At 41.0% G+C, this 18188-nt stretch overlaps 1 protein-coding gene across 2 annotated transcripts; it reads left to right on the top strand.

Moving 5' to 3' along the window:
- Positions 1 to 681: 681 nt before the first annotated feature.
- FAM98A (family with sequence similarity 98 member A) lies at positions 682 to 18188 on the top strand. Of its 2 annotated transcripts, none has more exons than XM_064414832.1 (9): positions 682 to 700; positions 1157 to 1235; positions 3938 to 4086; positions 5569 to 5703; positions 8530 to 8714; positions 10928 to 11008; positions 12108 to 12224; positions 14635 to 14802; positions 16317 to 18188. In XM_064414832.1, the coding sequence occupies exons 2-9, from the start codon at positions 1183 to 1185 to the stop codon at positions 17064 to 17066; spliced, it is 1638 nt and encodes a 545-aa protein (XP_064270902.1). In that variant the 5' UTR covers positions 682 to 700; positions 1157 to 1182; the 3' UTR covers positions 17067 to 18188. The 2 variants fall into 2 exon arrangements, with proteins under 2 accessions (XP_064270902.1, XP_064270901.1); XM_064414831.1 differs by lacking the exon at positions 682 to 700 and adding an exon at positions 880 to 957.

The following is an 18188-nucleotide window of genomic DNA, read 5'->3' as shown; positions in this document are numbered from 1 at the left end:
CTTTAAAAAAAGTATCTTACATAGCAGTTTCTATTTTAACATTATGTTAATACCTAAAACTATATTTAACACACTACTTAAGAGAATTAATACGGCATAACTTTCTAACATACCACATATAATATTCATTTTAATATTTGCGAAAAGCCGATCATAAAACACGCGTTTTTCACACGATGGATGTGCAGCCACGTGCACGGCTTTCCCTCGGAACACGGAAAGAGTGCCCGCTGTTACACCCGAACACAATTTAACACCATTCCTAGGGACGCTTCCCGAGCGCCGCCTGAGGGGTTTCCCCACAGAGGGAGCGGCCTCAGCGCCCCCAAACGCCGCTCCAGCCCGCGCCGCCAGGCCACGCGGCAGAGGGGGAAGCGAGAATTCTAATTCCATGTAGAATTGAGCTGAATCGGCTTCGATTTATAAATTTTATTGATTTTATTCGGCACCGAGCGCCCCGGCGAAAGGCTCCGTGGCGCGCAAGGCATGCCGGGATTTGTGGTCCTGGCCGCGGCGCTGCAGGGTGGGGACGCACTCTCGCTCCCTGGCGCGGTTTGACCCTTCCGCCGCCCCGTCCTCTCCCCGTGCCCCCGCCCGTTGCCGCGACGCCGCCCGCCGCAGCACATTCCTGCGCGGACTGGCGGTGGGCAGGGAGGAGTGCTGCTTCCGGGTCTGCCCGTGCCGGCGCCTGAACACAAAAGTGAGATCCTTGGCTCGTCCCGGGCTCCTCTCCCACAAAAACGGCCCGTTCTCCGGCCTCGCGCCGGTGCCCCAGTTTAACAATAGCGCTCCGCTCGGCGGATAGGCGGGGACCGCCGCGGACGGGGGCGGTGCCGGTCAGGCACCGGGGAGGGCGGCCCGGGAGAAGCCGGGTGTAGAGGGCGGCCGGGGGCCTGCGCGCGGCGCTCCCCGCCCTGAGATGCCAGCCCGGCAGTCGGCGGCGCAGCTGCGAGCGCGGTGCGTGCGGCTGTGGGGCCCGAGCGGGGCGGGCACGGCAGCGCGGGGACGGGGAGGGCGGCGCGGCAGCTCTGCCTCCCCGCACAGCGCGGGGCGAGAGCCCAGCCTCCGCCACGAGGCCGGGGTGGGCTGGCGAAGGGGGGCATGGCGGGCGGTGGGAGGGCGAGAACCGGTGGCGCTGAGTCCCGCTGTCGCGCAGGTCCGCCCCTCGTGCCCCGCCGCAGGATGGAGTTCGAGCTCCTGGAGAACGACGTGCTGGAGTCGCTGGAGGACCTGGGGTGCGTGTCCGAGCGCCGGGACCGGGCCCTTGCCGGCAGAGCGGGGCTGGGGAGGCTGCCCCGGGGCAGACGGGAGGGCTGGTAGCCGCACGGCCCTGGCGAGTGTGCCGCTTCTCCGTGCGAGCTGAGCCCCTCATCCTGGGGTGCCGCCGCTCTGTTCTGCACAGCGGCCCTGGGAGGGTGCGGCGGGATAAAGAGATCGTCAGACAAGAAGAAAACTTTCGGGCTTCATATTTAGTGGGGGGGGGGGGTGGGGAGGTGAAAAGAAGTGCAAATGAGCAAGTGTTTTTCTTCTTTATATTTTTTAAAGGGTGATATAGCCCAGGAAACTTCTGCTGTGTAGACCTGTTACTTTGTCAGAGTCAGTAAAAGTTGCATAAGTATCAAAGGGAGAGCATGAAATCCTGCTGTAAGCTCCCATGTCTGTAAACTGTTGAGAGTTCAGAGGACAGGCAGCTACAATTTCACTTCTACTGCTGGGTCTGTGCAAACAGCTGTATTTACTCACATTGGCCCCATTCCCATGAATCACTTTGTGGCTAGAGTCATTATGCTCCAACAAAGATTGTATTTCCAGGCTAAGTTAGTGATGATAGTTGCAAAGCTTGACAAGTAGGCTTCTGTTTTAGCAGGTATTTCTCTGACTGAAACATGAAAAGGCAGCTCTGCCACAATGAAAACTGTGATTGGCTTCTTTTTTCTGTCATATGTTTGAAAGAATACTAGTGGCTTGAAGGAGTTGTGATTTGTGCAGTTGCAGACAGAAAGTGTTGTTGATTTTTGACATAAGTAAAGCAAACAGTGAAAGTAGGTGAACAAATAAGTTATATGAAGCAAAATTGACAGCAGTGAAACAAAGAAAATGTGGAGGATGAAAGACATGAGACCTCAGCAATATTGGTAACGACTGGGAAAACCATTGCATGTGTCTGAAGGACTTTTGATTCTTTGTGTCTGGAAAGACTGGGGTGGTTGGGGCTTTCTGCTTTGGGCAGTAGCTCTGTGGTCTTCATGGTTCAACTTACTTTTTCTCATCAGATACTGAAGATATTCCTAATATCTCACTTGGTTTTTTTTTTCCCTTTTGTTTCTGTAATTGTGTTTGAGGTGTTCAGGTGGTGGCCTCTTGTCTCGTAAATCAGTTTGTTGAACTGTTGAAAAAGCAAAGAGATGGGACAGCACGATGTTACCAAGCATAGCTCTGGGACATGTGCCATTGGCAGAAGCAGAAGGAAAAAGCTGCTTGCAGTTAGGGATCTGCAGGGTGGATTATTGGCCAGATTGATGTGTAGCTGAAGAAGTCATAATTATAAGAAATAACGCGCTCAAGATGTCACCTCTCTTAAAGGTGCCTCTAGAAGATCTGAGCAGGGACTTGACTCCCAACCCTGCCGAAGCAGAAGGATTGCCATTGCTTCCTTTCTACTTTGACCTATAACTGGATGCTTCTGTTCTGAGTCCCAGATGTTCCCAGACCTGCACACGCAGGCCTGGGATGTCTGTGGGATGGGACAGGAGCTGCTCTGATTAGCCCCTTGAAGCCTCCAGCCTAAGTGGGCATGCAGGAGGGTTGTAATACATGAGATTACAGCTTCCCACCAGCTGACAGCAGATTAACTGTGTCACCAACCAAGCTGCTCTGTGAGGTAAAAGTTATTTTTGAGTGTGGCTTCTTCCTTTTACTCGGCTGAAGCAACAGGCCACGACGGTGAAGGCCAAATCCTTTGTATGTGGTATTAAGCACAGGAGCAGAGTAAGGAGAATTTAATTTCAATTTGAGATGTCTTTTTATTGCTGAGGTTTGCCAAGAGTTGCCTGGACTCACTGGATTTTTGTGAGGTAGTGGATGACTTCACGTGGAATTCCCAAGAGAGATTTTGTTCGGTTATGAGCACTCTTGGGTATCTTTCTCTTTTGGGGATGGTATATCAAAATAATATTGTACCTGTTTTTTCTAAAATATTGAGGTAAACTCTGACTTGTGGTTCAGCCTGGTTAATAAGGCAGCCTTCTCCCTACTCTTCATTCTCCCCCTGAGAGATTATCAGTACACAGGTGTCCTGAAAACGACGTTTTCTGAGATCTGATCTATAAACTCATGCTTTCTTTCACGAGGTCTGATTTTTGGCTTACTTGGTTATGCAAAGAACCAATTCCATTAATTTTTCTTGTTTATATTTAGGAAGGTTGGTTTTTTAAAAGATTATATTGTTGTCCAGATCACTTTTGTAATACTTCTGTTAAAGGCTTTGTTTTGTAAGGCAGCCTTTTCATACGTGATAGGAAATGCCAGGAAAGATGCACTTGTTCAGCAGTAATTATCCAAGATGTAGAGCTCAGGAAGGATTCTTTGGGACTGCAGTTGCCCTGGATAGGTCTGTTGTCAGTAACATCTTCAGGAGGTGGAGGCAGAGGAGTTGCCGCTGTAAATGGTAACATTCTCCAGGAGGATACCTTTGATGTTATGTTGTGACACAGTCTCTGTGATGGTAAGTCAAGGTGCACAGAAATTCTGAGTTTACTTTGAAGTTTTCAGTGTGGTTCTTGCTACACTTCAGTCCAGGAATCACCATTCCATGAGATCAGCACTGCAGATGTGTTGTGGTTGTAGCTCTCAGTACATATACAGCATAAAATAAATCTGTCAAAGGACATTTGCCACAGCAAACATTAATAAACTGTGCTTTTGTTTGACTTCTCAGTTACAAAGGTCCATTGTTGGACGAGGGAGCGCTGGCTCAGGCAGTCTCCCATGGAGCCAGTTCTCCTGAATTCACCAAACTCTGTGCTTGGCTGGTGTCTGAGTTACGGCTCTTCTGCAAACTGGAGGAGAACGTGCAGGCCACCAACAGTAAGTAGTCATAACTCCAGCACAAACGTGCACTTCATGTGTGCTCTTGCATGACACAGAGATTAGGGCTGGCCATGTCTGTTGTACCAGGGAGTGTTGTCTGCACACTGTCAGATTTTGGATATTTTCCACCTCAAATTTGCCTAATGAACAGCCAGTAGAGGTTGAAATAATAGTGGTAGTCAAACAGTCTTTCTTCTGAAATTAGCTTTTTCTGTTAATTTTTCAACCATATTGTTTTTTAAAGTTCTTCGATGGATTTAGGGAAACATTCATGCTAGTGGGGTTTTTACAAGATCGTGAGAATACTTTTATTTCAATGCTTCTATTTCTAATTTTGTTGTCAGTATACTACTTTTTAAGGTAACATTATCATGACTATGGTAACCATATCTTCTTTTTACTCTTATTTCCATTAACTCTGTGTTTGCTATGAACTTTTGAGAAGGATCCTGAAAATGATTGTTTTTCATTTTGGTAGAGGAAGCAAACTGTAGCTTTCAGGAAAAAAAAACTTAATTTTGGTCAGCTAGTCATGACAATCTACAAGATTAGATTATTAAATTGGTGTGCTAACCCATATTCCTGAATATCCAGTATATTAACTCATAATGCCTTTATGAGCTTAGCTTTGTATTTACTCAGTGGCCAAAGGTTGCTGACTTTTACCTCAACATCTGTTACTTCCCTTTCTCTCTGTTTTTGACATATTCATTCTTTCTTCTTTGAGTGTATTTCATATTCTTTCTCTGTAACAATACAGTATCTCACCCCTTCCAGTAGTATAAGATTCCTGTTCTTTGTTTTGTGTAAAAATCCAATCCAGAAGTCTTCCAACACCTATCTCAAATTCTTTAAACCACAGTGACAGAAACATCTTAGCTGGAGTACCATGAAGTCCTACCTTCATTTTGTATGTCTTGAGTTTAGGAATAACATACATTTCAGATTGAAGTCTCTTTCCAAAAAATAAAAAAGTGTTATTTCTCATAACTTTTTTTTTTTTTAAGCTAACAAATTCTGATTAGTTTCAGTAATTTTTGACAGAAATATTATTCAAAAGTTTGGTTGATGTGACTTCCTTATTTTTAAAGGATATTGATGTGAAATAAAATCAGTTGACAAATGTGAGCTTACAGGCAGAAATAACAGGAAAAAGTGAGAACTCATAAGCCATATTTATTATTCACAATAGTTTTTAATGTCCCCTTTAATTGTAGAAGTTGCTTGTGCCTGTCTGTTGTAGCTTGGAAAAGCTGCCAGTGAAACATAATTTTGTATTAATGGAGCATATCATGGTTCCAGATAGATTGTGCTGTGTCTTGGAGGAACCCAAGAAATGCACTTGGCCTCCAGTAAAATTGGGTCTTAATGTTAAATGACAACTCGAGCAAAATAGGTATTTTTTAAAATAGCTAATTCATTCTAATCATACCTCCTATATATTAGCAGTGAATGAATTATTATTCTTTTCTTTCTAAGGTCCAAATGAAGCAGAAGAATTTCAGCTTGAAATGAGTGGGTTGCTGTCTGAAATGAACTGTCCTTATGCATCATTAACATCAGGAGATGTGACAAAACGCCTTCATAATCAAAAGAACTGTCTCTTGCTGCTTAGTAAGTTAAAAGGGTGCTTGCAAGCAAACCTGATTTTCTGCAAGATTTATGGTATTGTTTCTTACACTTAATGAGATACTGGATACTTTACCACAATGTACTACAATGTAGTTATCTAAAAATATGCATTATTTTTACTGTAGTTCACAGCATCAGAGTATTCTGCTTCTGGGTTTACCAGTCAATGCATACCCAGTATATGAGGGAAAATATCTGAGTGTTAATCTTTTTCACATTCATGAGCAAAGAGCCTGTCCTGTTACTTCTCAAAAGGCACAACAAAGAGGGAATTATTTGAAGACTTCTGCCAGGATTTAGCCACTGAACTCTACTTAGCATGGTTGTAAAAATGACCACTAACATCAGACACATCATAATTTTAGAGGCTCCCAGTGTGATGAGTTGCAAGGTGCAACAAAACTTGCATTTTCCTACACTGGCAGCAGTTGGAATTGTTAAGAAAGAGAGAATGTTTTATCCCAACTCTTAGTTCTTTTGATCAACATCCTTAGTAAATAGCTTCACTGTTGCTTTCTCCTGATTGAAAGGAAATTAACATTAGCAATGGTGATGTCTTCCCTTTTCCACCCATCAGATCTCAATAGCTAAATTGTTTTTTTTTCTCCTTATGAAATGTTAGAAGAGAGGAAATAGTACTTGAGTTTGTAAAAGGTGTGTGATACTAATTTACATTACAATAAAAAAATACAAGCTTGAGTTAGAAACTGTAGTACTAATTTTAATCTAATTTTAAATCAAGATGAGTTAATGTTTTATTTGCCTCCTCAGTTGCTGCTGATTCTTTAACTTTTCAAAACAGAAATTTAGTTCTGCCTTTTTCTGAGATACAAGAAATTATTTACAGAGTATGTTCCTGTATTTCAGCAGTAGGAGAAAGATGATTAGACTTAATACTTCTTATAGTATGTTTGAAAATGTCAGATGAAGTGAGGTAGTTGTTTCATTTAAAATAGTTTGTAGCTCAAACAATCTTCTCTTCAGCTTGTTTTCTGTAAGCCAAGCCATTCAATAAATTTGGCTTGTCTGTGACACACAGTTTATCCCAGAGGTCCTTTGTGATGTACATTTTGGTAATATAAGGCTGTGTCCAGGCTGTGCTAATGAACTCTGGTATCCCATCTGGCAGGAATGCTGTGTTTACTGTCAAATTGAAATTGCACTAGTGCCAAATTCCTTTTTTGTGTACCACCATAGTTGCATGGCTTTCTTTAGCTGAGTTAAGTGAACTTATTAGGTATCCTGTTGTATGTGAGCCATAAAAGTATTTTTTTTCAGAAGAAAGAGGATGACCCTCTGTAGTGAAATGCCAGGCTATTTTACATTTTAATGAAATGCAGCACAGTTTATGTCATTTGGAAGATGTAGCAGTATTGCTGGGAGATGAAAGCACCAAATAAACCCAAGTAGTTAGGATTGATTGTCCTAATGTGCAGCATCACTAGAGTACAATGTTAGGCACGAGCATCTGCAAAACAAAAAGTACAAGAGTTTCAGGCTGGTTCAGCAAAGTTGTGCAAAAAAAGAATTGCTATCTAAAGAACATTCATCTTAGTGGGAGACTTAAAAATTTCTGTCATTGTTAGAGGAGGTTGAAGATAGCTTAAATGTGATCTCTACATTTTTGAAACAAAATTCTCCTGCTAGTTTTTTTCAGTAGGCCTGAAAAGAGTGTAAATGATTGAAAGTTCAGTGTGAGAAAAACCTGTGTAAAGTGTTGCTGAAAGAACTTGCAAAGGATGCTTCAATGTTTTATGTATTCCAAGAATCTTTTTATTTATAAGGTATTCTGTATCTTTAGCAGATGACATTCTAGAAATCAGTAAAATGCTGTCTTCTTTTCTTAATCTTCTTATCTGTCCAGTTTTATAAATAATAATATTTTTTGTATATCTGTGGGTTTACTTCCCTGCTCACAAGTGTGTCTGCAGTATCAGTTTTTCTTATTTTTAGAAGTGTTTGTGTATGTTATTGCTATGGTCACTCACTATGATTAATGAGAAAAGTATTGTTAAACTTGTGCTTTTTTTTTTTTTTAAATTCACACCTTAAAGTTGTGACACCTGCAAACAAAAGCTGTTTATATAATTGTAAATTTATATCACTGTAAATGACACCTGATGCTGAAATTCTGGGCATGTACTGTGTTCAGAAATTGTGATTTTGATTTTTCTCTTTTTGTTTGATGAAGGAGTTACATGCAATAATAGGCTCTTACAGTTCTGATATTGAAGAAAACTTCAGCCATTCTAGTTTCTATTCCATCAGTTACAGCTTTCCTTTCTGAAGTTACTGTAAACATGAATTCTCAGTAGTACTTCTCAGTGGGATTATTCTTCCATTCTGCCTTTTGTGTGGGCAAGTAGAGGAGATTCATCTGACATTTCACTTCTCTCTACTTGTTACCTTGCTTGTTTCCTAGAGCCTCAAGAAGTGCTTGCTTGTCTACCCTAAAATGCACATCCAGTCCCTCATCCTGCTTGTTTCCATCTTCCTAGTTTCTTGTGGGAAAAACCTGAAGGAAAAGAGCTGTGCTCTCTTGAACTCTAGGATTAATACTTGTTGGAATCATAGGGATTTTTTCTAGGCTTTAGTTGGTTGTACTAAACCTTTCCTCTGTTTGTTGTGTTTCTAGCACTGAACTCAGTAATTGTAAATACGAGTGTTCTGGAGACACAAAATTTCTATCCCTCACTCTATCCAAAGCAGTCAGTTTGCACATTTGTTCGTTGTAAGCGCTCGACTTTTCACTGGCTCTAAAGTACCTCGTTTATATCTGATGGTTAAATTTAATTTTTTTTATCCCAGCATACCTCATCTCAGAACTGGAAGCTGCCAGAATGCTGTGTGTGAATGCCCCTCCTAAAAAAGCCCAGGAAGGGGGTGGCAGTGAAGTCTTTCAGGAGCTAAAAGGCATCTGTATTGCTTTAGGCATGTCCAAGCCTCCTGCCAACATAACCATGTTCCAGTTCTTCAGCGGAATTGAAAAAAAAGTAAGATCTAAAGGAAGAAAAATTTGAATATTTATGATGTTATTGTTTTGATGGAAAATAGTTCTGCTACCTGAGTGAGATTTGTCTCTTGTGAAACTCCAGTGTTTGAATTGTGAAGGAGAATTAATGTGTGTTTTACTGCCTGTACAAAGGGGCAGAATTCTGAAATTGTTTCAAAGGCTTTTTCCAAGCCAAGGCATGAGGTCAGGAACTGTTGCTATCACTGCTTTCCAGGGTGACTGCTCTAGGTTTTGATGCCATCACTTGTTGCAGAAGACATAGCAAATACTCATCTTAGGCCTTAGGAGGAATGTTAAAGAGAAATGTTTTTCAAGAAATGCACTTAAACAAATTTGTATGGGAACATAATGTTTTAAAGATGTTTTGGTTAAAGGTGGTGTAACTAAAGTAAAACTTAAGACATTCTCCCTCAGCCTTCAACATTTCTTGTGATTCCATTTATTTTTATTCCTTACATGTGTGTATTCTCCAGGCTGTTGTGATTTTTTTTAAAAATTAATTATGAGTAAATTTTATAGATCAGAGAAATTAAAAGGAGTGGACTGTCCTGTACACAGACCAATGGTTGGGGACAGAAAGCTTTTAAATCACTTTTAGTGACTTAATTTTCAGGATAGGGGAGAGCAGAACAGCAGAAGACAGCCCATAACTTTAAAGAACAGGGATGGGGCCCTTCTAATGCAGAATATTCTGTGATTGCAAAGTTCCTCAAAACACTTTTGGAGTTTGACAGACCTTTTAGTTGCATTTTACTTAAACAAAACCAAGAAACTGAAAATAGTGTTTTCTTTTTATGCATATCAGTTTGGTTTGACCCATTTAAGAAGAGGAGGAGCATTGTTTTGCATTAGAAGTCCAAGGTGTAGAATGAAAGCAGTTTGTTTTCTGGTTTTGGAATTATTATGGGCACTACACAGACACATAAGAAATGCTGTGCCTTTATTTTATATAAAAGGTAAAAAATAATAATGGACAATGCTAGGAAGCTTTGCTGTTGAAAGAGACTCTCTAAAAATGCAGGATATAAAGTAGATTAAAATCCTTTAAATCTGGGGCTTCTTTTATGTTTTCGTAACGTACTTGTCTTTTACATTGTCTAGTAAGGTTCAATGCATATTCTTTCAGGGACTTATATAAACCTCCCTCCTCCTTAACCATCCTTACAGTGTAGTGAAGTGCAATCAAGAATTTCTAACCTACAGCTTTAGTAGAAATGACATATAACTTATATATACACAAGTCTGAATACTTCACATTAGCAGTATTTGAGAATGAGAAAGTAAAGCTGACTAATAACTGAAAAAGTTATTTCACTTTGTAAGTGAAAATACATCACAGTGTTCTTGTTTTTAAAAAGTGAGTCTTAGAATGGCAATATTCTGATTTAATGTGTGAAAATCAACTTTTTCTTCACATATATGTAGTACAGTTTGGAATAGGATCTTTATGTAGTTGGCTCTCTTTGTTAATCATCCACCACATTAAAAAAAGGAGTTGTTGATATTGAATGAACTGCCTCTGCTATTTGAAAGCACTTAGGTTTAAAATCTGAAATAAATTTGGCTCAGTACCATTGGAAAACCAGGTCACTGAATGTGTTAGATCACATGCTGGAATGAACAGGTTGGTGTTTTTTTTCCAAACTACTTTGGAAGTTTTTATCATTGCCACTCCATTTCTTCCCCTTGGAGTCCTAAGAAATTTTGAGATGAGATAGATAATTTGTGTCCAAATTCCTAAAATGCAAGACAGAGTTAAAATTTCATACTAAAGATTTTTCTCCTTTTGATTGTAAAGAGGGGTCCTTCTTTGGGTCATGTTATATTTTACATCATCTTAAAATAAGCTTTTTGATACAACTGTGGGTTCTTTCCTGAATTAAAGAGATGATGTGTAGAATAATCCCTCTGGCTTAAAGAGTAAGCAGTACCTCATGGTGTCTGTTTTTGCTGCTGATCTATTCTGTAGTCCCTTCTCTTAATTTTTAAATCATTACTGCTGAGACTACCAGAAATCTAAAAACAGTTGCTTTCCAACAGAAGTGTGCTTGGCTCTCTGTTCCAGAGAAAATAACTTGATATTGGAGGTTGCTGTGTCATGCCTTTCACTGTCCAACAGTCCTCTCCTTTAATCTGAATCTTGTAAAACTATTTTTTTAGCCAAGGCTTTTATTTTTATATGTCTCCTAACAGCTGAAGGAAACTCTAGCAAAGGTTCCACCTAATCATGTTGGAAAACCTTTACTAAAGAAACAACTGGGACCAGCTCACTGGGTGAGTAGTTGCATGTATTAGAGCCCATTTCCCCTTTTCAAGTGTACAAAGTATTGATCCTGATTCTGTGTGTTGCAAAATGATTTTTCATCTTTCTGAAGATGAGAAGATAATTTCTTGCAGTATAAAGTATATTTTGGTGCAATAAATGTGCAGCAACTGGTAAGATCTTAGGCTCATCAATCTCTGGGTCCTGGTGCAGGCTAGACTTTTCCAAAATGAGAGACCTACAGTGATGGTGCTGAGCAGCATCCTTGTGCAGTAGCTTAAACCTTCCTCTCCTGCCCTTTACCAGCACTGTCTGTGTGACGTAGTTCTGATGAGATGGTGTCATGTCTGCTTCTGAGGCTTCTTTTCAGTTAAGCTGTGGGTCTGTTTGTATGTCCCCCTCTTTAGTCACTTGGAGTAGTCTGCTTCCTTCATAGCCTCTCCAAGAGGCAGTGAGTATGCAGGTAGGAGCTGGGAGAGACCTTGTACACCCAGGCTGCAGAGCTGTGATCTTCCCCAGCTGGGATTTGTCACCTCCTGTACTAGGAGCATGGTGCCTGGTTAGTCACTGCTGCTGCACCAGGCTCAAAGCTATGGCTGCTGCTGCAAGACTTCAGGTCTCTATTGTCTCTCTCACGTAAGGCTGAAGCACATTTTCCCCCAGCAGTCTGCTTCCTTCAGTGCTTGTATTGTTGAGACTGAAGATGGGCCCTGCTGCCCTCCCTGCAGCCAGGCCCCTTTAAATATACATATTATTTCTCTGATGGTGCATATCTTACCTGCTGCTCTAACTAAACAACTGTCTGCTACGAGGTGTTGCCAATGATGACTTTTTCCTATAGGGCACTTTATTGTTTTGCCTGTGTGTAGATTGTGCTTTAATCAAGAGCCTCTTGCAGTACTTTACGTACTTACACAGTACTTATCTTTGCTCTATCTTCATGCCTTCTTAAAAAGTAGAAAGCTTAAGGATAAACATCCTGTTTCTTAGGAGTTATGTATGCCCTTGCTTCAGCTTGTTGCCTATATATATATATACTCTCTTCCATTCACATAGTTTATTAAGTAGAAACACTTTAATCTATATATTGTTTGCAAATTTTTGTTTCAGGAGAAAATTGAAGCAATTAATCAAGCCATAGCCAACGAATACGAAGTCCGAAGAAAACTGTTAGTCAAACGTTTGGATGTTACTGTGCAATCCTTCGGCTGGTCAGACAGAGCTAAGGTACAGACAGCTTGCTGTGAGCTTCTGGTTGATGGTAACCCTTTATAATAAGTATCTCTGGGAAACTGCATCACTGTTTTGTCTTTCATGAGTCAAAAATAATCCCAGGAGTTGTCTGGCTTTGTTTTGAGTTTCTAAATAGCTTTATGACAGTGGAAGTTGAGTAAAAATATTTCACTTAGAACTGTTGGATTTTAAATCAGTCTGTAAAATGAGAAGTCAGACTGTGTGTAACTACACACCAAAGCTACTGGAAAAAGTAGAGATTACTGATCCTGCTGTGTTCAGAGCACCATAATGTGAACCATTAAGTGCTGTGTCTCGTGTTATGGTAGAAAAGCACCTTCCTGTTGGCCATCCCACATCTTTGTGCTGTCCACAGTGATCAGATTTCCGTAGCTCAAAGTGTGTCTTCAATCACAACTCTACAGATGCACGTGAGAAAAGCTGCTATGGCACTGCTTGTTCTTACCTTAGAGACAGAGTAATGCTTTATTGTGCTTCTTTGAACCATGCAAGTGGCTGTGACATGAGATCTGTTCTCCCTTGAGTACGTGATACATATTCTGCTTTTAGAAATAATTGCATGATTTCCCTATTTCCTATGTGTCAGAAATTACAGGATTTTAAAAAATAGTACATATAATTTATTTTCCAGGACTAAACCAGATCTGCTAACGTGGTGTTAAGTATACAGCTGACAGTGTTTGAGACAGTTATTAGTGCTAAACTGTGACACATAGAATCACTGAGTGTTTTTTTGTTGATAAGAGTTTTTTCAAAAAGAAACTTGACTTTAATAATAAACTGTGACCTATCCCATTTTGTTTCATCATCTGAGTAGGACTTCTACTGGTGTATTCTCTGTTAAAACTTGTATTCTTCAGGTTTTTTAGTAGTTGACTGAAGAACTAGTTGACTGTTTAAATGTTTTAATAGCGAAAATGAACAAAAGTGTTTAAAAAGTGTTAAAAAAACCCGATTTCTAATTGTCTTACTTTATCTTTATCCATGTGGTTTTGTGTTTTTTCCTAGGAATTCTCAGATACTTTTGAACTTGACTAGCTACACAAAATATTTTCACAAAACCCACAAGTTGTGTATATGCACTTACATCTATTAAAATGCAAATATTTTTTAGAAGCATAAAAATAAAAATTTGGACACTGTTGCTGTAGTATTCCAGACATACAATGCAGTTTGTTTTCACAGTAACTTTTAGCAAGATGATAATTTTATTTTTTATTTGAAAGGTATCAGAATATAATCGTATGACTAAATAGCCGCTTCTCCAGATAATGGAAACACCAGGAAAAAAAACCCAAAAAAACAAAACAACCTTGCAGTCTATTATTAGGGATTTTTTTTTAAATTTAAAACTTCCAAGTTTCACCTAAAACAGTATCATAGGACCAAAATATTGTGCTCAGAGCTCAGTCAAACTTACCAGGGAAAAACACACTAGTACTAGAAAAACACACTGGTGAATAATTTTGCTTCTCCTGCTTTTAGCCAGTGCCATATTCCAGTTTTCTGCCTTTGGATGGAAAACAAGATTTTTTTAGGATTTTAAAATGTGCTTCTAAGTTTTTGCACTGTTAAGAGATGTTGGAAAACCTGGTTTGGCTGTTCCCACTGCCATCATCTGCATTCAGATGGCAATCTGGTTTATCCTTGCTGCATCACTACAGTCTGTTGATAACTGAAGAGAGATGTAACTTGTGTAGTAGCTCATGTATGGTAGCACAGCTTTCTCCTGTGTCTCAGCTTGAAAACTTTTGAGGTGTTCAAGAAAGCCAGAGTGGTTAATACTGAAAGGCAGTAGAAGAGACATTGCATACAAGGCAAATTGAGTGTAGGATCTCATTTCTAGCTCTGCCAGGCCTCTTGGTGCCTTGTCTTTGTGAAGAAGCTGACTGGAATGAAGAGTGAAACGAGTTAACAGGACCTTCTTCTGCTGCTAAGTGCTGGAGATGGGTGATGCTGGCCCAGTTGGAATGGGTGCAGGTCAGGGTGAAGGCACAGAAGGCAGAATGGAGGCTAAACACAGATGTTTTTTGCTTTCAGTGTCTTCTGGATTGTAGCAGTAATTCATGTAACTCTATGGCACACTTCTATTCTGTGTTTGACTGCCTGGGAGTAATACAGTCTGCATGTATATGTTGTTGAAATTGTCACCTCATTGGTGTCTTGGCATTCCAGTCAGAATTGTGCTTCCTATTTACTTAAGAAATTAATGTGACAAGTGCTAGTTTGATTGAATTAATCCTCAGTTATAAAGTGGTTCTCACTGATTTTATGTTAACTTTTTGTTCTGTTTGCAGCAGTGGCTTGTTATTCGGTGCTGATCTTTTCATGAGATGTCCCATTGCTTTAACTGACTGGGTTTTATTTTTCTTTGCTCCAACAGAGTCAAACAGAAAAACTGGCTAAAGTCTACCAGCCAAAACGTGCCCTCTTATCTACTAAGTGCACTATATCAATTGCAAATCTCTTGGCAGCTCGGCAGGATCTGTCAAAGATTATGAGAACGAGCAGCGGATCCATCCGAGAGAAGACTGCATGTGCCATTAATAAGGTACCTTTGGTGACAAATGTCTTGTTCTTTTAGGAATATTTAAGTAACTTCAATGTAGTAATAAATCCCTTTTTTTTTTGGTCAGGATTGTAAGTGGAATTTGGAAATAAAGACTAAGATACTTGGTGTTTATATATTGCAGATAATGCATCAGTTGTGTCCATCATTGTGGACAGTTTCAGCTGTTGAGGTTCACAGTGTCCCTTCTCTGGGGCAGTAAAAATTGCTGAAATACCTTGGGTTACTTTTAGTGGGAGTAGTCCTGCTCTGTTTTACCAGAATTATTGAAGCCATTACCCTCCTGCTACCTGATTCTGTCACCTTGTCTAAAATAGCATCTGCATAGTAACTGTGTTTCTGGTCTGTGTAAATAGAATGCACTAAAATCACAAGGCAAGGATCCCACAAATTAGATTGCCCTGGGTACATAAATAGATTACAGTCAAGTGTATAGTTCTAATAATGACATAGGAGAAAAATTATTTAGACTAAAGAATTTTCCTTGTTTCAAAAATTATGATTTTACAAGAGTAATAGGCTCAAAAAAGTATATATGCTGAACTTGCAGCTCAGTAGCTATGTACAGCAGCATACTTGGTGCTTTAAAATTGTGGAGATAGGTGCATGCTCTTCTACCTTTTGAGTACCAACTGTACCTCTGGTAGAGTTCTAATTAATTTAGGAGGGAACAGTGGTGTGCTGATTTGGCCACAGCCCATTCCACCCAAATAATCTCTGCACCTTTTTAGTGTTGTTGTTGTGAAAGAAATGAAGTAGTAAGACAGGTTGACTATCATCAGACTGTATGTATGTTTTAGTAGGAATGCAAGTACTGCCCTGCTGCTGATGTATAATCTGTTAATTTATCTCCATCAATATTAAATGTTTTCCAAGATAGCAGCATGAAATAGCAAAGTAACCTACTTCCACTGAAGTTTCTTTGTTATGTTGCTTCAAAACTTCAAGCAGTACAAATGTCCTGTCCCATTTTGCCTTGCTAAATTTTTAAGGTCACACCATCATTAGACAGGTAAAGAACTCTAGAATCTTGTTCCACTCTGATTGGTGCTGTCTCACACCTCTCTGTTTTTAAGTTTCTGTAATGAAAAACAGAATTTTTTGCCCTTTATTTACCAAGTTAATGGTTTCTACAGGGATTCAGAGCACTAGTTAGGAGAGAGAGTGTGTTGCATTGTACTTGTGCTTATTTGAGTTTAGCACTCTGCAGTAATAAAGAGTTAAGTGAAAGACTGTGTTGGTGCTGCCCATGGTGATGTGCCTGCTGTTTGAACACAACGCACAGGTCTCCTGACTTGTCTTGTCAGCCGTGCTTCAAGTACTAGATAATCCCTGTTTAACTTTATTAACTGGACTCAGAGGTCTCTCACATTCAAACACACAAAATTTGGATGTAAAAACCTTGGAGTGGCTGCTGTCTGTGGTGTGTCTCAGTAAACATGGCTCTTGTGTGAGGTGTCACAGCTCCTATGGCAGTTTTCCCTTTCCCTTTGCAGGTGCTAATGGGCAGAGTGCCTGACAGAGGAGGAAGGCCCAATGAAATTGAACCTCCACCTCCTGAGATGCCACCGTGGCAGAAAAGACCAGAGGGTGGCTCGCAGCAAGGCGGTGGCAGAGGAGGCAGAGGTGGCTACGACTCTTCCTATGGAGGGCGGGGAGGCTATGACCACGGAGGTCATGACCGAGGAGGAAGAGGAGGCTATGACTCATCCTACGGAGGGCGAGGAGGTCATGAACAGGGAAGCCATGATCGAGGGGGACGAGGAGGACGTGGTGGTTATGATCATGGTGGCAGAGGAGGAGGAAGAGGAAACAAGCTTCAAGGAGGCTGGACAGATGGCGGAAGCGGTGGCTACCAGGATGGCGGCTACAGGGAGAGCAACTACAGAGATGCAGGTTTTCAAACAGGTGGCTACCATGGTGGTGGTGGCTACCAAGGAGGAGGCTATGGTGGCTACCAGTCGTCTTCTTATTCTGGAAGTGGCTACCAAGGGGGTGGTGGTGGTGGTTACCAGCAAGACAACAGATACCAAGATGGTGGGTCCCACAGTGACCGAGGGGGTGGGCGCGGAGGAGGGAGGGGTGGCCGTGGCGGTCGCGGTGGCCGAGGAGGTCAAGGAGGTGGCTGGGGGGGCAGAGGTGGACAGAATTTTAATCAAGGAGGGCAGTTTGAGCAGCACTTCCAGCATGGAGGTTATCAGTATAATCAATCTGGCTTTGGACAAGGAAGACACTTCACCAGCTGAGGCTGCTAAAAATTTACACTTCAGCAGAGCTCACATAATAGAAACCTGGTTTCAGAGGCCTGACTTAAATGCTGCTTGAATTAGTACAGGTATGTACACAGCAGGTGGAATCTCTTTGGGTGGGATGTTTTGCATAGAGCAAAGCACAATTTTGTGTGGATGAAAATTGTCCACACCCCACCTCTACCTGTCTGAATGAAAGACATTATCACTACCCCCTGCACCCTAAACATCAACTAATAGCCATGCTTTTTGGATGTTGGACTGGCTCCTTCTGCTCAAAACACTTGTTCTAAATATGCCTGTTGTGTTTGCCTTCTATTTTGATTTGGAGAAATACCAAGACCTGTCAAATTTGTCTGTTATAGACACAGTAGAACTTCTGCATTTTGCCCCCCAAATCACTGTTGAGTTCCATGTTCTAAACCAGTCTGGAGTGTTGCTTTTCTTCTTGCTGACCTCTTGTTTCAGTCACGATGCCGTTACGGCGCGTGTGTGCGCGCACAGGGAACTCCTCTGCCAAGTGGGGTTTTGTGTTATCTGAGCTCTGCTGGGGATGCCATGTTCAGTAGCCTTATCTCCTGCTAAACCACGTTTTCCCACCTGCTCAACTCTGAAGACTGACCGCCGCCAAAATCTGCAAAGATCATTTCAAACTAAGCTAAATTGTGAACCGATAGTGTGTGTAGGCCTGTAGTTAGGTGTAGCAATTCAAACTGACCTGCATCCATCCAAAACAAGTTGCTCCTCCTCCAAACCTAATTTTTACTTGAAATCAGCTAGAAGAAGTGACAAACTGAAGTTTATTTTATTTGCAAGTTAAATACCACTGGCTCAGCAAATTTAGGGCAATTTGTTTTGGGGGTTGTCTTTTTAAAGAAATGCACTACGGCCTGGGAAGATTAGTTCCTGCCTGGAGGAAGCCCTTTTATTATTGCTGCAGAAAACAAAACCTGGCTGAGTTTGGTGTTCTAATGTTTGGGTTTTTTCTTTACTGAAAGCCACATAATGCTTCTTGCTGGGTTTTTTTGTGTACATAAACATTGTCAAAAAGCTGTGAAAGAAAATGGCTGAAGGTGTGCTGTTGTATAAAAGGTGAGCAATAAAAGTATCTGTATGTTC

This window comes from Passer domesticus, chromosome 3 (assembly GCF_036417665.1).
Source record: "Passer domesticus isolate bPasDom1 chromosome 3, bPasDom1.hap1, whole genome shotgun sequence".
In the NCBI taxonomy this organism is placed as follows: Eukaryota; Metazoa; Chordata; class Aves; order Passeriformes; family Passeridae; genus Passer; species Passer domesticus.
The sequence above is the reverse complement of the archived record's forward strand: the minus strand, read 5'-3'. Positions and strand labels throughout refer to the sequence as shown.